The following is a 26,255-nucleotide window of genomic DNA, read 5'->3' as shown; positions in this document are numbered from 1 at the left end:
AAACAAAAAACAACAAATATCAAACCTCAACATCTTTGTGTGAAATACAGCGAAAGACTTTACATCATGCTATTAAATTGAGTGCTAGTTGGCTGCTGGAAATTATTTGGCGATGAGAGTGTCTAGTGGCAATTTAACTTGTCCAATCAACACTGGGATTTCACCTCTATTAACTCAATATATGTTTAATTCACCTTAAAAATCATATAAGAGTAGGAGTATTATTTAGAATTTAGAACTAAAAGTCGAACCATATTTTGTTAATTTAGACTCTCGTGGGAATATCTCACGTGGGAATACACTAGGTATGTAGTTGTATATTTCGATAATTTCGACCAAATATTTCCAAGCCTAAGTCATTTAAATTCTTCTAAAGTCAAACAAAAACCACATATTATGCACGTATATACATAGAAGGGCTAATGAAACTGGTTTTGGTCTACAGACCCCAAAAAAATTGAAGGGTGCCACTTCTTCATTGAACTATATCTTATCAACTCGACATTTTTTCTGGTTTCACTATAAAAGTTTTCAAAAAAAAAAAAAAAAAAAGGACTCTGCGCCTGTGCATTATCACAGAAGGAGAATGACAATGCACTTTCACAAAATTCACAGTAACAATGAAGCACACTTGAACAAGTGCATTGTCTTTGATTCATAATATAAAAAGAATAAGAAAAAAAGAAAGAAAAGACAGGATCTAAAGGCACACAATGCTTGATGTTTTAAGAATTCTAATGAACATCAATCTTCTGCTCAAATGTATCGGAAATGATTTCAAGAATCTTAGAAAGGTCAGTTCTATGCTGAATCTACACCTCAGTTTCAATTATGCACAAGAGATCACCAACAAAATCTTAGTTCCTATATATCAGAGAACTGCTTGAAGTTTCACTCTATGGAATCAGGATTCAATTTTAGACAAGTCAACCAGCTGCTAGATAAGTTTAGTTCTTAAACTGACCGGTTTTCTTCATTCCCCGCAGGTGTTGGCGATCAGGCCTCTCTTGAACTGCAGCATGTACTCATCGAAGAGAGCAAGAGAACTAACGTGAATTAGCTTAGAACTTGTTCAAAGCACTGAACAAGTTGGAATTTAGCTCTCACAAAGTCAAATTATCCTGGTAAATCGGAGATACCATAACTCCCTCCAATCTGTAACAAACCAGTAACCAGTCAGGAATCAGGATAAAAGAGAACCTGAAGATAAAATAATAGACCAAAAAGAACCACAACAATATTTCTAGTCTAGAATTATTTCCAGAAAGACTTGTCAAAAAAGAAAATGTAAACAAACAAAGTTGAGGATAAGGCTCAGATTTTCGCCTATTTAATCAAAGGAAATAGCAGAGTTAACATAGCTGTGGCTGCAACCATCAGTTGCCTTATAAGAAAGACCTTCCGACTGGTCGCCAAGCCAGGCCGTGAATTAAACATTTTTCACTTTTCATTTTCATTATACATAATCTTCACAGCCTCTGAAACTTGGGATTTTTAAGATTGAAATAAGGCATGAAAGCTTGGAAAATTGTGCAGACATAAATTCAGCAACTAGCTTCATATCAAACTGTTAATATATAAATCCTCAATATTCACTTCCATTCCCTTTTGAACTTTGCTTCTATCAGTACATAATAATTACACTCTAGGAAAATGTGTATATAAACACATGCAGTTTTCCTTTGAAACTGGATATTATACAAAAGCAGAAGAATAACATGAACATAAAAGAACACGACAACGACGCCTCAGTCTCAAGCAAGCTAGGATCAACAATATGAATTCCCACTGATCATGTTGCTCCATTTAGATCATGTCACTATGTTTAGACTCATCATAAACCAATATTATACTACAAGAACATAAAAATAATTAAAGAACAAAAGAAAGACTCATGGTAGCACTAAACCTAACAAAGAAAAGAGGCTCAGATTTGATCTATCAGAAAAAAGGCTAATCCACTTTGGCTCCACTTAACCTTTGAAAGGTCAGTTCTGCTATGCACAAGAGAAACCAACAAAATCTTAGTTCCTATATTCACAGTACTGCTTGACGTTTCTCTCTGTGGAGTCAGAATTCAACTCTGGACAGGTCAAGCCAGCTATGGATAAGTTTAGTTCTTAAACTGACTGGTTTTCTTCGTTCCCCGAGGGTGTTGGCGCGATCAGGCCTCTCTTCAAATGCTGCGTGTACTCATCTAAGAGAGCAAGAGAATTAATGAGAATTGGCTTAAAACTTGTTCAAAGCACGGAACAAGTTAGAATTTGGCTATGTATGAAGACAGATGATCCTGGGATGTTGGAGATACCATAACTCTCTCCAATCTGTAACAAACCAGTAATCAGTCAGAACAGAGGAGAACCTGAATTGAAAATAATAGAACAAAAAGAACCACGAAAATACTTCTAGTCTAGAATAATTCCAGAAAGACTTGTCAAAAAAGAAAATGTAAACAAACAAAGTTGAGGATAAGGCTCAGATTTTCGCCTATTTAATCAAAGGAAATAGCAGAGTTAACATAGCTGTGGCTGCAACCATCAGTTGCCTTATAAGAAAGACCTTCCGACTGGTCGCCAAGCCAGGCCGTGAATTAAACATTTTTCACTTTTCATTTTCATTATACATAATCTTCACAGCCTCTGAAACTTGGGATTTTTAAGATTGAAATAAGGCATGAAAGCTTGGAAAATTGTGCAGACATAAATTCAGCAACTAGCTTCATATCAAACTGTTAATATATAAATCCTCAATATTCACTTCCATTCCCTTTTGAACTTTGCTTCTATCAGTACATAATAATTACACTCTAGGAAAATGTGTATATAAACACATGCAGTTTTCCTTTGAAACTGGATATTATACAAAAGCAGAAGAATAACATGAACATAAAAGAACACGACAACGACGCCTCAGTCTCAAGCAAGCTAGGATCAACAATATGAATTCCCACTGATCATGTTGCTCCATTTAGATCATGTCACTATGTTTAGACTCATCATAAACCAATATTATACTACAAGAACATAAAAATAATTAAAGAACAAAAGAAAGACTCATGGTAGCACTAAACCTAACAAAGAAAAGAGGCTCAGATTTGATCTATCAGAAAAAAGGCTAATCCACTTTGGCTCCACTTAACCTTTGAAAGGTCAGTTCTGCTATGCACAAGAGAAACCAACAAAATCTTAGTTCCTATATTCACAGTACTGCTTGACGTTTCTCTCTGTGGAGTCAGAATTCAACTCTGGACAGGTCAAGCCAGCTATGGATAAGTTTAGTTCTTAAACTGACTGGTTTTCTTCGTTCCCCGAGGGTGTTGGCGCGATCAGGCCTCTCTTCAAATGCTGCGTGTACTCATCTAAGAGAGCAAGAGAATTAATGAGAATTGGCTTAAAACTTGTTCAAAGCACGGAACAAGTTAGAATTTGGCTATGTATGAAGACAGATGATCCTGGGATGTTGGAGATACCATAACTCTCTCCAATCTGTAACAAACCAGTAATCAGTCAGAACAGAGGAGAACCTGAATTGAAAATAATAGAACAAAAAGAACCACGAAAATACTTCTAGTCTAGAATAATTCCAGAAAGACTTGTCAAAAAAGAAAATGTAAACAAACAAAGTTGAGGATAAGGCTCAGATTTTCGCCTATTTAATCAAAGGAAATAGCAGAGTTAACATAGCTGTGGCTGCAACCATCAGTTGCCTTATAAGAAAGACCTTCCGACTGGTCGCCAAGCCAGGCCGTGAATTAAACATTTTTCACTTTTCATTTTCATTATACATAATCTTCACAGCCTCTGAAACTTGGGATTTTTAAGATTGAAATAAGGCATGAAAGCTTGGAAAATTGTGCAGACATAAATTCAGCAACTAGCTTCAATATCAAACTGGTTAAAAACAATATATGAATCCTCAATATTCACTTCCATTCCCTTTGGACTTGTTTCATATCACTACCTAATAATTTAACTTATGGAAAATATGTAGATAAACACATATAACAGTTTTCTTTTGAACTGTGATTCTTCCTGATATTATGCAAAAGCAGGAAAAAGATCATCTCAGACCAATATTATACAACATTAACATAAAAATAATTAAAGAACAAGAGAAACAGACCCAAAGTAGCACTAAACTTAACAAAGAAAAGAGGCTCAGATTTGATCTATCAGAAAAAGGCTAATCCACCATGGCTGCAAAGAGCAGAGACCTTTGTGTGAGAGCACATAAGAACCCACCTCACAAATTCCCTTGCCTTTACCTAGCCAAGATACGAATCAGCTCAAAAGTCTGACCTGCAAGCTTCCTGGAGAATATCATCATAGCCTCATTCACAAAGTTTAGGGTTTAGGATTCGGGTTTTTGATACTAGTTTAGGGGGGCAAAATATATATTTTCCCATCCTATAGAACATATCTGGCATTTTTCTGATGAAAAGGCTGTTAGTCTTTTGCTTGGTAAGAGAAGTACAGGAAAATTCATTGGCAACATTGAACTTCAGAGAAAGGGAGTAACCACCCTTAGAAAATCTCAACCATTCTCCGAGTTCCTTAAGAAACCTCATTTTTTAAAACACAAACAGCTATGTGAGGCTCAAATTTGCCTTTTCTCATACATAAGCTAAACCCCGCCACGGCTGCAGACTTAACAAGCATTCACGAGATACAGAAACCTAGATAGCTCCGATATCTCACAAGGTCGCTGTAAGTTGCCAAGCTAAGATATAGCAAAACTCTACCAAATGATGAGTAAAGAATACAAATCTTCACTGCCTCAGTGAACTTAATATGCTAAAGAATAGTTTGAAATTGGGAAACATTGGGTGATCATTGGCTGCTAAGAATGAAATGGAGGGGCAACCACACGAACAACTCGCCACAACTATCAAAATCCAGCAACCACAAACTTAAACTAATGGGTTTTTTGCCGTTTTCATTTCACCGTCTGCTTCATACTATAGTGCCCTAATTTTTTTGATCTCCCAAAATTATAGGCCTCGTGTGAACGGTCTTATTTGTAGAAATGACACCATGTAGCCACTTTTAGGGCTGCTTCAGTGAAACAATTTCATCCATATCAAATACACCCAAAGTAAGATACAAGAGACAATTGACTCAAAATGGAGCAAAGAGAAGGCGACTACGCCATGGCTGCAAAAGAACCGGTTGCATGTGACAGAGAAGGCCTCAATCACAAACTATTTGGGTTTGCCCTGCCAAGATACGGGTCGGATGTTCTCCATGCCCTGAATATCAACCCATTTCAACAATATCATCACAGCCTCCTCGGTACCTTGTATATTAAACAAATTATTCCAAGATTTCTCGACACCATAGCCTTTCATTACTCATAACTTGGAAGTGTCCTTCCCCTGATGATCATAAGTAGAATAACCACAAAGCATTCCTCCCACTGCTGAAACGCCATTTTTTATGTACGCCACGTTTAAAATCAAGCACAATCCCTCTGGCAACAGTATCTCTCCATACACCTCATTTGAAATACTAAATGAAACCACAAAATTATTTAGTGACAAAGGAAGACAATGAAATGCTCCATGTACTAATGCCAAAGAGTCCATATGAGGTGTTTATCAGGATTACAAACCCCAATAAGAAACAAGCCATCGCAATAACAGTAGATTCTGCAACTCCATGGTTTAGCCTTTGAAGGCCAATTAAGCTTTTGTACATCCTCAACCAGTTGAACTGACGATAAAGAAGAACAATACAAGGAAAACTCATCCTCAGAAAGGTACCACAGGCTAACCAGAAATGTTTGTGAATTTTGGTAGTAAATGTGAAAGAAAAAAAGCATCACATCCTAAAACTAAACTGAACACAGAAAAGTGGCTCAGATTTGCCTTAAAATCTATCAGAAGAATGGGCTAATCCGCCATGGCTGCAAGAAGCAGACACCTTGTGAGAGCACATAGCAATCCACCTCACAAATTAACCTGCCTTTTCGTAGCCAAGATACAAATCAGCTAAATGATCTTTCAAGCTTCCTGGAGAATATCATCATAGCCTCATTCGCAAAGTTTATGGTTTAGGATTATACTGAGTTGTTGTTGTTGTTGATCCAAGTACAAAAGGATTTCTAGGGACAAGTTTAAGTGACAAAATAACTGGGAAATCGAGCGAACTTTAAGGGACTATCCATGAATTTGGCCTTTTCCTTATTACTACCATAAACTATGGCTATCAGCATCATCATCACCACCATAATTGGCCTTTTGCTGATGAAAGGGCTGTTAATCTTTCTCTTTGTAACAAACATAGGAAAATTCATTGGCTAAATTGAACTTCGGAGAAGGAGAGCAACCACCCTAAGAAAATCTCAACCTTTCTCAAGTCCCATAAAAAGCCTCATTCGTTGAACACAAACAGATGCTTTCTCAGATATAAGTTAAACCCCACCATGGCTGCAGCACGGTCCGAAACTTTTTTGATGCTTTTTTTGACAAAAAACGCATTTCTAATGCTAAAAAAAAAAGTTACATAACTAGGTAAAACACAATACTATACTGCGTATTATTTAATTTTTTTTTTTAACTAATTCGCAGTACTATAAACGCAGTACAGTACTGCATTTCACTTATTAATTGGGGCCCAGCTATATTTTATTAAAGCAATTCGCAGTACTATACTGCGTTTAACTAAAACGCAGTATAGTACTGCGTTTAACTAAAACGCAGTATAGTATTGCGTTTAACTAAAACGCAATATAGTACTGCGAATTGCTTTAATAAATTAAAGCCCCTTCTTCTTCCTTGGACAACGACATAACCGAGACTCCCCCATTAAAAAATTTTCGAGCCTTCGATTCTGCTGGTCCCCCCACCCCGCGTCAAACTTCAAAAAAAAATTTTTGGGCCTCACCCGTCACCTAAAGAGCAAGGAGTGTAGGTCCCACACACAAGACAAACTTTGGATTCCTTCTTCCGGGTACAAAAATTCGATTTCAATCAAATTCAAAAAACTTAAATCGAGGTATTTCAATTTTGTTTATGTCGAAACTCGTATAGTACATGCATATTTGTATTGTTTAATGTGTTTCCATGTTAATTTGTGTTATGTTTGTGTTTAAATTTGTATCTTATTTATACCCGGATTGATTTATTAGCTTTGGTACAAAAAATTGTTAAAAATTGATAAATTATTTGTATTGTTAATGTTATGTTTTTATTTGGTTAAATAAAAAATTAATATTATTTATTTTGTTTTTTGTTCATATTTGTATTTTATGTTAGTTGTTTTTATATGTAATAGTGACCTTTTAGCGTAGTAAAATAAATAGCCTTTTTTTATATGTAATAGTGACCTTTTAGCGTAGTAAAATAAATAGCCTTTTAGCGTAGTAAAATATAGAATCTTTTACTGTAGTAAAATATAGAGCCTGTTAGTGTTGTAAAATATAGAGCCTTTTAGCGTAGTAAAATGTAGAGCATTTTAGCGTAGTAAAATGTAGAGCCTTTTAGCGTAGTAAAATGTAGAGCCTTTTAGCGTAGTAAAATGTAAAACCTTTTAGCATAGAGTCTATGTAGTTTAAGTATGTAGTAACTACAAACTCTATCAATTACACTTTACAAAATTAATTATTTAATTTATAACAATAAACTTACAAAAGTAACAAATTAATATATGTTGTAAAATTAACTCCAATAATCGAGCCTAGAACCCATACATAATTATTCAGTCCAATTCAATAATTTTTAATTTAATTCCTTAAACTAACAAAATTCTAAAAATGTTGAAATTGACACGTATAATAATTAAGGATAACTCGGTGCTACCGGGCCTCAAAAATCAAGCCTGGAACCCATATACAGACCTGTGTCGCCCTGCAAAAATACAGGCCTGAAACTACAATGCCAGGTTACAACGACAACAACAATATACCCAATGTGATCTCACAAGTGGGGCATAGGGAGGGAGGGGTGTACACAGACCTTACCCCTAACTTTATGGGGTAGAGAGGTTATTTCCGGTAGACCTTTGGCTCAAGAAAAGCATTTTTCGAAACAAATTCAAACCAGGTTCCATATGCTTAATAACAATCAATCATCACAGCCCCATCATTTTCCTTTTCCCTTTCATTGTTGCACGCTTTCGCTGTTGCTTTGCCATAGATACGTAGCCTCTGAGGAACAGAGTATAACAGTAACAGAAAACAGAGAGAAATGACCAAGATGGGTCCTTAATGTATAGGAGTTGGTTAAACAAACCCACACATAAACAAAAAAAGCTGTTTACTAAAAGGAAATAGAAATCATAGACATGATGGAGGTGTTCGACTACCCTCGAAAATACTTTTTTCTCCAATTGCCTCATTTGCTAAAAGTCTGATGGAGAATTGCAACAAACAAGAAAAAATGAATAACACAAATGGGTTATAGACGTCCTGGTTCGAGTCCTGAAAAGCAGACAAGTCCAGATGTACTGGTTGGAAACTGAGGCTCAGATCTACAAAAAAATGGGGCAAAGAGAATACGACGATGCCATGGCTGCAAAAGAGCCAGTTGCATGTGAAAGAGAAGCCTCAATCACAAACCATCCGAGCTTGCCCTGCCAAGATAGGGATAGAATTGTCTCCACGCCCCGAATATTATCCCAGGTAAAGCAATATCATCACTACCTCTAGAGAAATGGTAACTTTTCCATATACAGCCTGTTTGGACAACTCAGACAATTTTTGACAAACTAACGCTGAGATCAAATGGATAGTTTAAGCTCAGAGAAATCAGAAAGCTGAAGAGTGTTGTTGGTTTGGTTGATGGAGAAATCATAGGCCAAGCAGCGGGGGCAACCACCTTCACAAGAATTCCTTTTTTCTCTCCGTTGGCCTCATTCTTCTACTGGACTGAACCTCCATTTTTCCGGTTCCAGAGAACGACCATCCATTCAAGACCATCAAATGGCTGCCGTAACACTTTTAGGGCTCAGATTTTGCTGTTCTATGAACTATGCAAAGAGAAAAGCATCACAGGCCATGGCTGCAGACACCGGTTTGCAAATGATGCCATACCGGGTTACCCCGCCAAAATACAGTTGGATTCTCAGTTATAAAGCCCAGATTAGCAATATCATCACTGCCTCTTCCGGAAAATGTAAGCTTTTTCCATAAGAGCCCGTTTGGACAATTTCAGCAACACGTGTCTAATAGACACAGTTTGACTCGAGTTCAGGTGGTCAATAGAACCACCATTGGTTCAGATGTCTAAATGAAAAAATTTGACAAGTTTGAGGGGCCATCGATGTATTCAGCCATTTCAGAAAGACTTGAGGCTCAGATAAGTAATTGATCTCAGGCAATGAGTTCTTTGACACTGCCATGGCTGCAAGCCCTAAAAACAGGTTGCCCCGCCAAGATACAGGCCTGAAACTACAATGCCAGGTTCCATATGCTTAATAACAACCAATCATCACAGCCCCATCATTTTCCTTTTAAATTTCATTGTTGTATGTTACTGCTATTGCTTTGCCATAGAATGCAGCCTGTGAGGAACATAGCATAACAGTAACTGAAAACCGAGAGAAAATGAACAAAATGGTCCTAAATGTATGGGGTTTGGTTAAACAAACACATATAAACAACATCTGTTTTTTGTAAAATGCAAAGAGAAAGGGACACACGCCATGGCTGCAGACACCGGTTTGCAGATGATTGCCATACACAGATTGCCCTGCCAAGATACAGGGTTGGATTTTCTCAATGCATATATAAAGTAGATATAGCCCAGCAAGAAGAAGAATTAACCTTCTTTGCCTCAAGACGCAGCCACGCAGGAGCACAGTATTAACAAAGATAGAGACATAGATGCATGCATACTCAGAAAGGGATGTTCGTCTGGAGCAACATAGAAATCCTTGCCATGCCGGAGATGGTCAACCACACTGAAATCCCCATTTTTCTCCGATTCCTCAGTTTTGAGCAAAAGAATTGATGGAGAACTGCATCTGACAATTGGTGTTCAAGAAAAAACTGAAGAACCCAATTGGATTTCCAGTTCCAGAGATCGACCATCATTCAAGACCATCAAATGGTTGTCGTAAAACTTTTAGGGCTCAGATTTTGCTTTTTTATGAACATGCAAAGATATAGTGACCACGCCATGGCTGCAAAACCGGTTTGCAGAAGATGCCATACCGGGTTGCCCCGCCAAGATACGGGACAGATTTCCTCAAAGCTGGTGAAAGATAGACCAGAAAGAAAGAATCAAATCATCATAGCCCATTATTAGCAGCATTTAAAGTGGCTACCTTGTGTCATTTCTACCTTGTTCTAAATACAAGGGGTCATAAAATCGGCTATTTGTGCAAATCAACTGCTGCTACAGCAGATTAGTCAGCAAGTCAACTGCAGAGACAAAATCTAGCAAAAAATACCGAAAAATGAGATCGTTTAAGCAAGACAGCAAGTCACTATAGACATTTCACGGAAACGATTTGAAATACAAAGGGTCAAGTGCAAGCAGAAATACCAAATAATCCATACATTTTAGGCTCAGATCTTGTTCAAGTCTCATTCAGTCTTTCAACACCGTGATGGCTGCAAACCTTCAGCATGTTACCATAAACGCTAGCCAGGTCGCCCTGCCAAGCTACGGCGCAAATTCTCTGAATGCTTCATTGCATTTTCTAAGAAGAATTTCATCATAGCCCCATCGTTTATTTATTTATTTATCATTTTCTCCGCACAACTTCTAATCTGACTTGGGTTCGCATGGTGTAGCTCAGTTGGTAAAAGCGTGTGGCTATTATCCACAAGGTCGAACGTTCAATACCTTCCTATGGCATTTCCAATCATTTATGTTCAGGGATTGAGCATAGTCGGTAGATTGATTTTGCGTTTACATGGAAATTTTTCTACCCATGTATCTAATTGTCAACCACAGTCAATGAGAAAGTGAAGTGCTTTTGGTTTTGAAATCATGGGCTTACCAGAGAAGAAAAGTACCCATCTTCTCTGGCTCATTCTTTTGGTCTGAAGCTTGAGCTAAAATTTGGACCAAACATTAATATATTTCAAAGAACAAGAGGACCCAAGTTCGATTCTCAGAAATCTGAGGCTCAGATCTGCATTTTGATCAGGCAAAGAGAAGGCAACCACGCCATGGCTGCAAAAACCGTCCATTTGCCAAGCCAAGATACGGGTTGGATCAATGCCCGATTTTGTCAGCCCAGCAATTAACATCATCATTGCCTCTATTACTCAAAATGAGGAAAAAGAAACGTGCTAAAAACACACATACAGACACAGGTTTATGGCTGAAGCTGCGGATTGACAACATATGGAGATTAATGCATGTTCTTACATGATCAGAGTGACCTTTCTGAGTATTTCATGAACAAGGGCTGTTGGTTTAGCACCTAAAGAAAATCATTGGCACAAACAGAGAGGGGCAACCACTCTTAGGAGAAAATCCCTTCTCTTTGTTAGCCTCAATTCACTCTCTAGGCTGACTTGTCATGGTGCAATATAGCGCGTCTGACTCCAGATCAGAAGGTTGCGTGTTCGATTCACGTTAGGTTAAAATTCCCGATCCATTAGGGTCCCAAACACTTTATATTAGACTGACATGAGCTTAGATGACGTGGCATGGACATTGAGGATTAATGTAGCCAACCCCGATTTGTTTGGGCTTGAGGCTCAGTTGTTGTTGTATGCCAATGACACCCAAAGAGAAAATTTGAGACTCAGATCTGTTGAAGAAAATAAGACAATAGAACGAAGACGTTGTCATGGCTGCAAACATCGGTTGCATGACACAAAAAATCACTTGCCATTGGGGTTGCCATCCAAGATATATGCCCATTGTTTTCTTTATTGATTCATTTGCTCAGAGAAAGAAGGAAGTCACTGCCGTGGCTGCAATTCCAGTAACATCTAGATTGCCCGGCCAAGATACAGTTTCATTAGATCCCAAACCTGACTTAAGATATTTTTCGTCAGAACCGCTATGTTGACAGGTGGTCGTGGAGTTAGTAACTACAAAGCAGCAGAAGACGGCAACAATGATATACACCCCAATTTGACCTCCATTTTAGTTCTTACCATTGAGAGATCCTGCTAATTTCTCAAGCATACCTTTCTCGGCCTTTCATGCTTAAGGAAAATGTAAAGAAACCACAAATTTCTATTCAAAAAGACCAGTTAGAGAAACCTTTATTTCCTGCTAGCAACAGAGAGATTAAGCAAGAAGCCAATGTGAACTTAAAGCAAACTTAAGGCACTGAATACAAGTCCAATGTCTTGTTCATCATGTCTTTCATTTTCCTTTAGATTCGGGTTTGCAAAAAAGCAGCAACTTTCTAACTATATATCTATCTATCTATATAGTTGTGTGCTTTTGGATAGAAATCTCTGAGAAGAAAAAGTACACATCTTTATGTGATACCTTACTTGTTTGATACTTAGCAAGAGTTAAAATTTGGAGCAAACATTACACATTTCAAAGCACAAGAGGTGTTCGATTCACAGAAATCTGAGGCTCAGATACCAAATTTTGCCCGAACAAAGAGAATGCAATAGCGCCATGGCTGCAAAATCACCTGTTGCATGCAAAAGAGAGTAATCAGCCTCAAATGCAGGCCATCCAGGGACTTGACAGGCCAAGATACGGGTCCTATTGTCCTCAATGCCATTTTTTGTTAGCCCTGAAAGTGAAAGATTATCATCACTGCCTCTTCTGTACAATACTAAAAAGGTGGGAACAGAAAAAGGCACACACATAGATCTATGGCTGAAGCTGCAGACTGAAGAAACTGTTTCTGAGTTTTCATGACAAGGGCTGTTGGTTTAGTAGCTAAAGAAGATCATTGGCACAACAGCGAGGGGCAACCACCCTTAACAGAAATTCCCTTCCCTCTGTTAGCCTCAACTCTCTTTCTGGGCTGACCTTTTTTATAGGAAAATTCTTGGTTCTCTCCTGAAAATTTCCCGTTCTCTTCTCATAGGGGTACATTGGTACGAAATACTGATTACATCATGATAAATATTTTCCATCATACCAGAGACATCATAAGAGAAAAAATGAGGTTCAGATATTGAGAATATGACAAGCGAATGAAGACATCGCCATGACTTCAAGCACTGGTTGCATGACAGGAAATCACTCGCCATTTGGGTTGCCCCACCAAAATAGGGATCCCTTCTCGATTGAGTTTCTTAGAGAAAGACGGGAAAAGACTATCATTATCATCACAGCATCATAATTTTTTTTAATTATATGTCTATCTATCAACTACATTCACTGAGAAAAGAAAGTGCTTTTTGGATTGAAATCACGGGTATACCTGAGAAGCAAAAGTAGCCTTCTGTGATACTTCATTCTTTTGTTCACTAGCTTGAGCTGAAACCGGGAGCACTGTTCAAAGCACAAGAGGTCACAATTTTGATTCCTAGGAATTTGAGGCTCGGATACTGCATTTTGCACGGACAAAGAGAAGGCAACCACGCCATCGCTGCAAAATCACCGATTGCATGCAAAAGAGAGCATCAAATGTACGCCATCCAGGATTTGCCAGGCAAGGAAATGGGTCGGATTGTCCTCAATGCCCGATTTTGTTAGCCCAGAACGTGACATTATTATCATAAGCCTAAAAAAAAGGCCATTTGTGCGAATTCCCCAAGAACACACACGCACGCACGCACTGAGATATATGGATTCATTTTCTGTTTCTAAGCATTTCTTAAACAACGACTGTTGGTTTAGTTGCTAAAGAAAATCAGTGGCACAAACAGAGGGGCAACCACCCTTAACTTCATTTCTTTCTGGGCTGATTTCTTTTAGGAATTCTTGGCTCTCACCTGAAAATTTCACAACTTTTCTCTCCTCATAGGGATACACTAGTAACCAAGTACATGATTTCATCATGAAAAATGTTTTCTGTCATACCAAAACACCCAAAGAGTAAAGTTGAGGCTCAGATCAGTTAATAAGAAAGGAGAATGAAGACATCACCATCGCTGCAAACACTGGTTGCATGATACAAAGATCACTTGCCATCCGGGTTGCCCCCACAAGATACAACCCGATTCATTTGCTCAGAGAAAGAAGGAAGCAAGAAGGAAGAAACTATCATCACTGCCTCGGTTTCTTCTTTTTTTTGGGTGAAGAGATGAATTTATTACAACTCCTAAACATAAGGACCAATTTGAGCCAAAAACATTTAAACAAGAACAGAGCACCATTGGCCGAGTGGTTTATGTTTGGACAACACTATTTCCCTGATATTTAAAGGGCTGTTTGATTTTTTTTCATATGAGAAGTCATGGGTGTTGCAGAGAGAGGCAACCACCCATGTAAAAACTCCTCTCTGCTAGCCTCATTCTTCTTTCTGGGCTTATTTATCATTTGCTTGTGTCAAAGCCAAGTCTTTTAGAGCACCAACCTTTCTAGTTTTTCCCTCTGCTGAATACTATTTGTTTGACAAGAGGGGTTGCTCTGATGGTAAGCAACCTCCACTTCCAACCAAGAGGTGTGAGTTCGAGTCTCCTCAAGAGCAAGGTGGGAAGTTCTTGGAGGGAAGGATGCCGGGGGTCTATTTGGAAACAGCCTCTCTACCCCAGGGTAGGGGTAAGGTCTACGTACACACTACCCTCCCCAGACCCCACTAAGTGGGATTATAATGGGTTGGTGTTGTTGAATACTATTTGTTTACTGCTTAGCTTGAAATGGAAAGGTGTTTTCCTCAAAAATGATGTAGAAATTTGAGGCTCAGATTTTGCATTTTTCATCGGACAGTGAAGAGAACCACGCCATGGCTGCAAAATCACCCGTTGCGTGCACAAGAGGGGATTTGCCAGGCCAAGATACGGGTCAGATTGTCTCAATGCCGGATTTTTCTCAGAGTGAAACATTATTATCATCACTGCCTCTTTTGTGACCTGAAAATTCCAATCTTTCTTCTTCTCATAGGTATATATCGGTAATGAGTAATCAAACACTGGTTTAATCAGAAAAACATTTTCCTACGTACCAAAGAACCTTTTTAAAATGACAACATAATACAATGGGTAACAACCATCCAAACAAGCTATTAAGAGTAAAACTGAGGCTCAGATCTGTCGATAAGATAAGAGAATGAAGGCATCGCCATGGCTACAAACACCAATTGCATGACAAAAATCACTTGCCATCCGGATTGCCCCGCCAAGATACAGGTCCCTGTATTTCTCTTGCTCATTGATTTGCTCAGATAAAGAAGAGAAGAAAGTATCAGCACAGCCTCAGTTTCTTCTTTTTTAGGGTGAGGAGTTGCACACATGAATTTAGTACAACTCCGAAACATAAGGACCATCTTGAGTTTAAAAAACCATAAAACAAGAACCAGAGTAACATTGGCCGAGTGGTTAAATATGTGTACAATTTCCCTGAGATTTAAAGGGTGGCTTGATATTTTTCTCATATGAGAAGTCACTGAGTTGCAACAACCCTTGAAGAACTCCTCTCTTCTCTCTGAGCTTTTGTGACTACTTATTGTTCGTCTCAAAGTCTTGTCCCTTAAAACAGCATTTTCTACTTTTGCCCTCTGGTGAATACTTATTCACTGCTTAATGTTGCGATAATTTAGCCTCGTCATTCCCATAATTGGCATTTTGCTGATGAAAGGGATGTAAATTTGTCTCTTTGTAACAAAGGTAAAGAAATATTCATTGGCTAAATAGAACTTCGGAGAAAGAGAGTAACCACCCTTAGAAAATCTCAGCCTTTCTCGAGTTCCATAAAAATCCTCATTCTTTGAACACAAACAGATACTTGGGAGTCTCAGATTAACCTTTTCAGAGACATAAGCTAAACCCTCACATGGCTGCAAGCCTAAGAAAGCCATCAAAAGGTTGTCATAGACTTTAGGGCTCAGATTTTGCTGTATATGAACATGCAAAGAAAAAGAGACTCACGCCATGGTTGCAAGACACCAGTTCGCAAATGAATGCCATACCGGGTCGGGCCGCCAAGATATGGATCGGATTTTCTCAATGCAGTAAAGTGGATAACCCAGAAAGAAGCACTCATCATCACAGCCCATTTCAGGTGATCTGCGAAGATCAACATCAGTTATGGCTTTCTAAATACAAGGCAATAAAAATTAAAAGTAGCTATTTGTTTAAATCAGAAGCAAAAGCAGAGAAAGGAAGAGTATAGTCCCTTCACAGGGGCAGATACTCAACAGATGTTGTTTGGATGGTTTGTTTTTCGCTTTTTTTTTTTTCTCAAAGGGCTGTTGGTTTCATGAATAGAGAAATCATGGACATAGCAGAGAGTGGCAACCACCCTTTACTGAAAATACCATCTCTCTGATGTCTCATTCGTCCTTTCTGGGCTAAATTTGGGCCAAAATTAATAAATTCCAAAGAACAAGAGTACCCAGTTTCAATGTCAAGAAATTTGAGCTCAAACCTGCATTTTGATCAGGCAAAGAGAAGACAACCACGCCATGACTGCAAAATCACCAGTTGAATGCACAAGAGAGGATTTGCCAGGCCAAGATACGGGTCAGATTATCTCAATGCCTGATTCTGTTAGCCCAGAAAGTGAGACATTATCATCACTGCCTCTTTTGTAAAGTTACTCAAGATCAGGAAAAAGAAACATACACACACAAACTAGTTTCTTAAATCAAGACTTACACGGGCTTTTCAGTAAAGAAGTCTCCACACACACTGAGGTCTATGGTTCATAGCTTCTGTTTCTGAGTATTTCATGAACAAGCGCTGTTGGTTTAGTAGCTAAAGAAAATCATTGGCAAAACAGAGAGGGGCAGCCACCTTTTTGGGGTAACTAAGGCCTCGTTTCTTTTTTTAAAGATTAAAACGTCTGAATATAAAGATGTGGTATGCAGATCTGAACACTGAATGATTAAGATTGTTTGTTTTTCAACATCTGAATACGTATAATATATTTATATTTCAACATAAAAAATATACATTTAAAAAAAAGTGATTAAATACTATATCAATTAGTGAAAATATTAACTTGAACAAAAAAGTTATTATTTGAGATAAATTAAAATATTATAAGATATAAATCAATATTTTAATTGAGTCTTAATTCCGTTCAGAGGTTAAAATTCCGAAAATACACCTCTTTTTTCGGTGCTCCTTTCTCTCTCTTGACATCAGGCTATTTCTTCTAAACCCAAAACAAATTTCATCCTTCACACGTCTCTCTCTTCAAGGATCAAGCAGCCGCCGAATTTTTTTATGGGTAAGATTTTGAAAATTATACTTGGAAAATTCTTGGCTTTCACCTAAAAATTGCCCAACTTTTCTCTTCTCATATGGATAAATTGGTAAACAAATACTGATCCATCATGATAAATATTTTCCATCATAGCAAAGACACCACAAGAGAAAAAATAAGGCTCAGATATGTTGAATTGAAAGTATGACAACAGAAAGAAGACATCACCATGGCTGCAAGCACCGGTTGCATGAGAGATCACTCGCCAACCAGGTTGCCCCGCCAAGATACAGGTCCCCTTATTGTCCTCAATGCCCAATTCTGCTAGCCCAGAAAGTGAAATAATATTATCATCACTGCCTCAGAAGAAAAACAAAATAATTGCGGAAATATGACACTTTTGGGGTGATCTTTAACTTTTGATCCCCGCTTGCCCCATGGGGGCACTTCAAGGTCAAAAGTTGAAACTGTTGCTCATGAGGTAAGTGCGGTGCAACACTTGTTAACTTGAAGTTCTGCCCATGGGGCAAGCGGGGAAAAAATTGAAGATCATCCACTTTGAGGGCTATTTTGGTACTTCACCCTCAGAAAAAGACTATAGCTGAGATAAATGACAGAAGCAATAAGAGTAAAATTGAGGCTCAGATCTGTTGATAAGACAAGAGAATGAAGACATCACCATGGCTGCAAACACCGGTTGCATGACACAAAGATCACTTGCCATCCGGGTCACCACCAAGATATGGATCCCTTAATATCTCTTGCCCTGTTGGTTTTTGCTCAGAGAAAGAAGAGAAGACAATCATCATAGCCTCTGAATTCTCTCTCATCCGCTTAAAAGCTACTTAAATTCAGCTAATCCAACAGGCTCTTAGTTCAACTCCTTAACATAAAGGAGCATTTTCACTTGAAAAAGAACTTCACTTTTTTCCGGGATTTCATAATTCTTATGTCCAAACGCCAACTTAAAGGGTTCTTTGATTTTTGTTTCACATGAGAAGTCACTGAAGTTGCAGAGAGGGGCACCCACCCTTTGAAGAACTCCTCTCTGCAAGCCTCCTCTCTTCTCTCTGAGATTTTGTGTCTGCTTATTGCTCTTCTCAAAGTCAGTCTTTTAAAGCAATTTGAGGCTCAGATTTAGCATTTTGATCAGGCAAAGTGAAGGGAACCACGCCATGGCTGCAAAATCAACGGTTGCATGCAAAAGAGAGAGCCTCAATTGCAGGCCATCTGTGGCTTTGCCAGGCCAAGATACGAGTGATTGTCCTCGATGCCCGATTTTGTTAGCCCAGAAAGTGCATATTATCATCACTGCCTCATGAAAGGCTATTTGTGCAAATTCCCCATAAAATACAGACTGAGATCTATGAATGAAGCAGTAGATTGAAGAAAATCCATGCATATGCTTCAATGATCATAGCTGCTGTTTCTATGTATTTCATGAACAAGGGCTTTGGTTTAGCAGCTAAAGAAAATCATTGGCACAAAAGAAAGGGGCAACCACTGTTAGAAGAAAATCCCTTCCCTCTATTAACCTCATTTCTCTTTCTGGAAAGAATTTTAGGAAAATTTCCCAACTTATCTTTTCTCATATGAATACATTTGTAACCAAACACTGATTTCATCATGAAAAATATTTTCCATCATACCAAAGACACCCTTTTAAATAACAATACAGTACAATAGGTAACAACCATCCAAACAAGCTATAAGAGTAAAATTGAGGCTCAGATTTGTTGATAAGACAAGAGAATGAAGACATCGCCATCGCTGCAAACACCGGTAGCCATCCGGGTTGCCCTGCCAAGATATGAGTCCCTTTATTTCTCTTGCCCCAAGAAGAGAAGAAAGTATCATCTCAGCCTCAGAACTCACTCTCTGTCTCTCTCGTCTTTATGAGGAGTTGTAGGCATGAGTTAAGTTCAGCTCCTTAACATAAAGGACCATTTGAGTAAAAAAATTCACAGGGTGCGAATTATTTTTCCTTGAGATTTTTCTTTTAAGAGACAATCAGAACATAACATTACATAACGCCTTGGTTTACAGTTTAAAGGACAATCAAATTTTTGTACATCAATCGACGATAAAGAATAACAATTGAAGTTATACATATCACCTTATCAAGGCACCTTTGGCTAACAAGAAAATTTTGGGGATTTTGGTCATTCTGATGCTTCATCTTAAAGTAAGGATCAGAGATTAATGTATTCCAATATTTTGAAACACGTTTGAATCGAAGAAGAGACCACACAGGTAACCTGCTGAGGATGTCCCTAATTATTTCCTCTTGGAAGTGAATTCCCTTTTGTGTGTTATCTTTATTCTTTGGAGTTTCTCTATTTGCTTCAATTTGAATGCTAGAGTTTCTCTCTACTTTGCAGTTGGAAGTAATGGTTGTTTGAGATTCATAGGGCTATTTGATTCTTTTTTCTAGGTCACTAGAGTTGCAGAGAGGGGCAACCACCCTTGTAAAAATCCCTCCTCTATGCAAGCATCCTCTCTTCTCTCTGAATTTTTGTGTCTGCTTATTGCTCGTCTCAAAGTCCTTTAAAGCACCAAAACTTATAAAGGGTTGTTTGACACTTTTTTCATATGAGAAGTCGCTGGTGGCTCATATTCGCCTTCTCTCAAGCATAAGCTAAACCCTGCCATGGCTGCATGCTTAAGAAGCCTTAAGCTGCCACGCCAAGATACGGCAAAGCTCAACCATCTGATGAGTAAAGAATGAAAATCTTCACTGCCTCATTTGAACTTATTCGCTAAAGAGTAGTTTGATAAACGGAAAATTTTGAGTGATCATTGGCTGCTGAGAATGCCAGAGAGGGGCAACCACTCAAAGAACTCCCCAAAACTCTCTGAATCCAGCAGCCTCAGATTGACTGAAACATGTTTCCTCCATATCAAGTAGAGACAAAGTAAGATTACGGAAGAGGAGGCTCAGATCTATATTTATGCTCATGCAAAGAAAGTCCAGCCACGCCATGGCTGCAAATGGCCCAACTTGCATGTAATAAAAAAGCAAGCATCCGGGTCATTGCCCCGCCAAGATACGGGTTGGTTACACCCTATGCTCAATGACTAGCTCAAAATGATAGATTGAAAGATCATCACGGCCTTGATAAGGCACTATTTTGCACTTTTTTCTCATAAAATTAGTGCGTGTAAATGACTTAAATGACTCTTCCGGACAAGTTTGGGGGCAATTTATGTATATTCCCTATGTTACATCATAGGGGCTCAGATTTCAATTAAATAAGGCATTGGGCTTTATAATAAACTGCCATGACTGCAACCTCTCCGGGCTACCCCGCCAAGATACGGCTCCTATCATTTCAATGCCTAACTCAAATTGCTCAAGAAAAGCTTTATCTTCATAGCCGCCATAATTCTCCCTGTTCTTGCAATGATTTCTTGATGTTTGGTTTAAAAAAAGGACGACAACAGCAAGAGGAGAAACATCAGATGCAGCAGCAACAAAAACAACATGGGTATATGAAAAAGATCCATTTGTTACACACATACCACATTTTTCAAAGTGCCAGAGGTCCTGAGTTCGATTCCCAGAAATTTGAGGCTCAGATACTGCATTTTGCTCGGACAAATTGCAGGCAACCACGCCATGGCTGCAAATCACCATTTGCATCCACAAGAAGGGATTTGCCAGGCCAAGATACGGATCTGATTGTCCTCAATGCCCGATTCTGTTAGCCAAGAAAGTGAACATAATTATCATCACTGCCTTACAAAAGGCTATTTGTGCAAATTCCCCCAAAACACACACTGAGATCTATGACTAAAGCAGTAAGAGTAAAACTAAGGCTCAGAAGTGTTGATAAGACAAGAGAACGAAGACATGACCATGGCTGCAAACACCGGTTGCATGACACAAAGATAACTTGCCATCCTGGTTGCCCCGCCAAGAGAGTCTTTTAAAGAAGCAATATTTCTACTTTTACCTTCTGGTGAATCCTCCTTGAGCCGAGGGTCTATCAAAAACAGACTCTCTATCTCTATGAGGTAGGGGTAAGGTCTGCGTACTCACTACCCTCCCCAGACCCCATTTATGGGATCAAACTGAGTTTGTTGTTGTTGTTGTTTGTACCTTCTGGTGAATCCATACCCAAACATTTAAGAAGAATTAACCTAAATAGCCATCCACCCAACCGCCTAAACTAAAAATAGCCGGCAGATGTATAAAATATGTATAATCCACGTAAAACATGTACGACCGTATATAATTAGTGTATAATCAATGTACACCGGTGGGAGGGAGAAAGTAAACGGTGAATCAGACGGGCTATTTGTGTAAAGATCCCAACATTTAAAGGACTGTTTGATTCTCTCATTTTTCATATGAGAAGCCACTGGAAGCTCAGATTCGCCATCTCTCAAGCATAAGCTAAACCTCGCCATGGCTGCAAAAGCTTAAGCTGCCACGCCAAGATACAGCAAAGCTCAACCATCTGATGAGTAAAGAAAGAAAATCTTCACTGCCTCATTTGAACGTATTCCTAAAGAGAGGTCCGAAAAGGGGGAAATTTTGAGTGATTTTTGACTACTGAGAATGCCAGAGAGGTGCAACCACTCAAAGAACTCCCCAAAGCTCTCTGAATCCAGCAGCCTCAGATTGAGTGAAATGGATTCCTCCGTATCAAGTACGCTCAAAGTAAGATTATGGAGAAAATGGAGGCTCAGATCTATATATATTTTAGGCAAAGAAAGTACAGCCACGCCATGGCTGCAAATATCGCCAGCTGCATGCAATAAAATTACAAACATCCGGGTCAGTGCCCCGCCAAGATACGGGTCGGGTACTCTCTATGCTCAATGACTAGCTTAGGATGATGGATTGAAAGATCATCACCGTCTCAATAAGGGACAATTTTGGACTTTCTCATAAAGTTAGAGTATGTAAATGATTATTCGGGACAAGTTTGGGTGTAATTTATGTATTGTCGCTATGTCGTATCAATGTACATAACGAGGCTCAGATTCCAATTTAATTAAGCATTGGGTGCTATCAGAAACCGCCATGGCTGCAACCTTTCCGAGTTATCCCGCCAGGATATGGCTCTTATTATCTCAATGCCTTACTCAAATTGCTCAAGAAAATCTTCACAGCCACCATGATTCAGCATGTTCTTATCTTTTGTTGTTTGGTTCATAAAGCAAATGAGGGTCTATCGGAAACAACCTCTCTACCTTCAAGGTAGGGGTAAGGTCTGCATATACACCACCCTTCCGAGTTGGGTCTATACTAGCTTTTTTGTTGTTGTTGTTGTTGGTTCATAAAGCAGTATGACAGCAGCAAGAAGAGAAACATAAGATGCAACAGCAACAAAAACAACATAGGTATATAAAATAGATCCTTTTTTTTTTTTTTACACGTATACCACATTTTTCAAAGCACTAGACATCCTGAGTTTGATTTCAGAAATTCGAGGCTCAGATACTGCAGTTTCCTTGGATAAAGTGAAGGCAACTATGCCATGGCTGCAAAATCACCAATTGCTTGCACAACAAGAGATTTGCCAAGCCAAGATACGAGTTGGGATTGTCCACTATGCCCAATTTTGTTAGCCCGGAAACAACAACAACAACAACAACAACCCAGTATAATCCCACTTAGTGGGGCCTGGGGAGGGTAGTGTGAGGCTGTTTCCAAATAGACCCCCGGCATCCTTCCCTCCAAGAACTTCCCACCTCGCTCTTGGGGAGACTCGAACTCACAACCTCTTAGCCCAGAAAGTGAAACGTTATTATCATCACTGCCTCTTTTGTAAAATTATTCCAAAGGAGGAAAAAGAAACACATGCACACACAGATACACAGAGGTTCAGCGGTAAAACTGTATACTGAAGAAGCATATGCTGTTTCTCAGCATTTCATGAACAAGGGCTGTTGGCTTAGTACCTACAGAAAATCACAGGCACAACAGAGAGGGGCAACCACCCTCAACAGAAAATCCCTTCCCTCTGTTGGCCTCATTTCTCTTTCTGGGCAGACTTTTTTTAGGAAAATTCTTGGCTCTCAGCTTAAAAGTTCCGAACTTTCTTGTTTTCAGAGTTATAGTAACCAAATACTGATCTCAACATGAAAAATATGTTTCCCATCATGCCAAAGACGCCATTTTAAAATAACAATACAATAGGTAACAACCATCCAAACAAGCTATAAGAGTAAAGTTAGAGACTCAGAACTGTTGATAAGACAAGAGAATGAAGACATCGCATTGGCTGCAAACACCGGTTGCATGACAGAACGATCACTTGCCATCCGGATTGCCCCACCAAGATACGGGTCACTTTTAATTTTCTTGCCCCATTAATTTGCTCAAAGAAAGAAGAGAAGACAATATCATCACAGCCTCAGAATTCTCTAACTTCTGCTTAACAGCTCAACTCCTTAACATAAAGGACCACTTGAGGCAAAAACCTTCAACATGGTATGAATAATTTTTCCCTGAGATTTAAAAGGCTGTTTTGTTCTTTACTCTTTTCTTTTTGTTTGAGAAGTCACTGGAGTTACAGAGAAGGTAACCACCTTTTGAAAAATTCCTCCTCTCTTTTCTCTTAGTTTTTAACCGCCTCGTTTGATCCGGACATTTGTTGGCTGCTACAGCACTTATAGAGAACATATATTATAACATAAACTGAAAAATTGGTTCCAAAGAAAACTTGGCTGTTACAGTGAAATGTTGTTAGAGAGGATGGTTGTTACAGAGAAGTTTGACGGTATAAGTAGTGTATAATCCATGTATACTGGTTGGAAAAAGTTAATAGTGAATCTGGCCGGCTATTTCAGTAAAGATCCCAACATTTAAAGGGCTGTTTGAGTCTCTTTATTTTCATATGAGAAGTACTGGAGACTCAGATTAGCCTTTTCTCAAACATAAGCCAAACCCTGCCATGGCTGCAAGCTTAAGAAGCCTTAAGCTGCCACGCCAAGACATAGCAAAGTTCAACCATCTGATGAGTAAAGAATAAAAATCTTCACTGCCTCATTTGAACTTACTTGCTAAAGAGTCGTGTGAAAAGGGGAAATTTTGAGCGATCATTGACTGCTGAGAATGCCAGAGAGGGGAAACCACTCAAAGAACTCCCCAAAACTCTCTGAATCCAGCAGCCTTGGTTGACTGAAAGAGTTTCCTCCATGTCAAGTACACCAAAAGTAAGATTATGGGATAGGAACTGAGGCTCAGATCTGTATTTATGCTTAGGCAAAGGAAGTCCAGCCCTGCCATGGCTGCAAATACCCGAGTTGCATGCAATAAAATTACAAGCATCCGTGTCATTGCCCTGCCAAGATATGGGTCGGTACTTGCTATGCTCAATGACTAGCCAAGGATGATAGATTGAAAGATCATCACCGTCTCGATAAGGGACAATTTTGAGCTTTTTCTCGTAAAGTTAAGTATGTAAATGACTTTTCGGGACAAGTTTGGGGGTAATATATGTAATTTCCCTATGTCACATGGTGTACATAATGAGGCTCATATTTCAATTTAATTAGGCATTGGTTTCTTTTGAAGGGAGCCTTGCGTAACTGGTAAAGTTGATGCCATGAGACCAGGAGGTCACCGGTTCAAGCCGTGGAAACAACCTCTTACAGAAGTGCAGGGTAAGGCTGCGTACAACTGACCCTTGTGGTCGGCCCTTCCCCGGACCCCGCCCGCACATGTCGGGAGCTTAGTGCACCAGGCTGCCCTTTTTTAGGCATTGGGTTTTATCAGAAACTACCATGGCTGCAACCTCTTCGGGTTACCCCGCCAAGATATAGCTCTTATCATCTCAATGCCTAACTCAAATTGCTCAAGAGAAGCTTTATCTTCACAGTGATTTCTTGTTGTTTGGTTCAAAACACAGCACAATAGCAACAAGAAGAGAAACAGAAGATGCAGCAGCAACAAAAACAACATGGGTTATGGGTATAAGAAGAGATCCATTTTTAATGCATATACCACATTTTATGCTATTTTTTACAACGATTTCTAGCTGTTTGGTTCATAAAACAGCACAATAGCAGCAAGAAGAGAAACATAAGATAAAACAGCAACAAAAAGAGTGTGGTATACAAAAGGATCCAATTTTTATGCCATTTTTTTTACACATATTTAGGTTTCTCTGCCAACATACAAGCCTGTAACTGTAATACCCAATTCTATTTTCTCTGAAAAATCATCATGAAAGCCTCAATATCACATTGCTTCATTTGCAAAATTACTCAAAATCAGGAAAAAAGAAACACACACACTAGTTTCATAATTCAAGACTTTCAGCTAAAAATTCTACACGCATACACACACCACTTTCATAAATCAACACTTACACAAGCCTTTCAGCTAAAAAGTCTCCACACATACACTAGTTTCTTAAGCTAAAAATTCTACACACATACACACACTACTTTCATAAATCAAGACTTACACAAGCCTTTCAGCTAAAAAGTCTCCACACATACACTAGTTTCCTAAATCAAGACTTACACAAGCCTTTCAGCTAAAAAGTCTCCACCCCCCCAAACACACACACACCAGTTTCTTAAATCAAGGCTTACACAGGCCTTTCAGCTAAAAAGTCTCCACACACACACACACACAGTGAATCTATAGTTCATAGCTTCTGTTTATGAGTATCTCATGAGCAAGCCTGTTAGTTTAGTTGCTACAGAAAATCAGTTGGTTCAGACCTAAAGAAGTTCCCAACTTTCTTCTTCTTAGAGGGATAAATTAGTAACCAATTACTGATTTCATCATGCAAAATATTTTTCATCGTATACCAAAGACACCCTATAAAATAACAATAAAATACAAGCAATTAAGAGTAAAATTGAGGCTCAGATCTGAAAATAAGACAAGAAAATGCAATTTGATTCTCACAGAAAGAAGAGAAGAAAATATCATCACTCACAGGTTACAGCCTCAGAACAAACACTCGAGCTCAGAGCTTTTGTGTCTGCTTATTGTTTTTGTCTCGAAAACAGTCTTGTAAAGCAGCAGTGATTATACCTTTGCCCTCTGCTGAGTGCTTATTTACTGCTTATTATTGGGATAGTTTAGCCTCGT

At 38.8% G+C, this 26,255-nt stretch overlaps 1 protein-coding gene across 28 annotated transcripts; it reads right to left on the bottom strand.

Annotated features, from left to right (window-relative positions):
- Nucleotides 1-570: 570 nt before the first annotated feature.
- On the bottom strand, nucleotides 571-26,255 carry LOC107793566 (uncharacterized). 28 transcript variants are annotated; one of them, XR_012694469.1, is made up of 10 exons: nucleotides 26,101-26,255; nucleotides 20,714-20,892; nucleotides 17,871-20,601; nucleotides 17,420-17,512; nucleotides 16,639-16,700; nucleotides 16,409-16,527; nucleotides 15,910-16,047; nucleotides 13,302-13,469; nucleotides 9,763-12,662; nucleotides 1,569-3,485 (listed from the first exon to the last, which is right to left on the bottom strand). XR_012694469.1 is itself a non-coding variant. In XM_075220154.1 (6 exons), the coding sequence occupies exons 2-5, from the start codon at nucleotides 20,832-20,834 to the stop codon at nucleotides 13,348-13,350; spliced, it is 474 nt and encodes a 157-aa protein (XP_075076255.1). In that variant the 5' UTR covers nucleotides 20,835-20,892; nucleotides 26,101-26,255; the 3' UTR covers nucleotides 1,569-3,485; nucleotides 13,302-13,347. The 28 variants fall into 28 exon arrangements, 2 of the variants coding, with proteins under 2 accessions (XP_075076255.1, XP_075076254.1); XR_012694470.1 differs by having other exon boundaries at nucleotides 15,951-16,047; XR_012694453.1 differs by lacking the exons at nucleotides 16,409-16,527; nucleotides 16,639-16,700; nucleotides 17,871-20,601 and adding an exon at nucleotides 571-1,155 and having other exon boundaries at nucleotides 1,979-2,324; nucleotides 3,140-3,485; nucleotides 13,302-15,826; nucleotides 26,101-26,254.

Source organism: Nicotiana tabacum, chromosome 8, assembly GCF_000715075.1.
Source record: "Nicotiana tabacum cultivar K326 chromosome 8, ASM71507v2, whole genome shotgun sequence".
Taxonomy (NCBI): domain Eukaryota; kingdom Viridiplantae; phylum Streptophyta; class Magnoliopsida; order Solanales; family Solanaceae; genus Nicotiana; species Nicotiana tabacum.
This window is presented reverse-complemented; position numbering and strand designations above follow the sequence as displayed.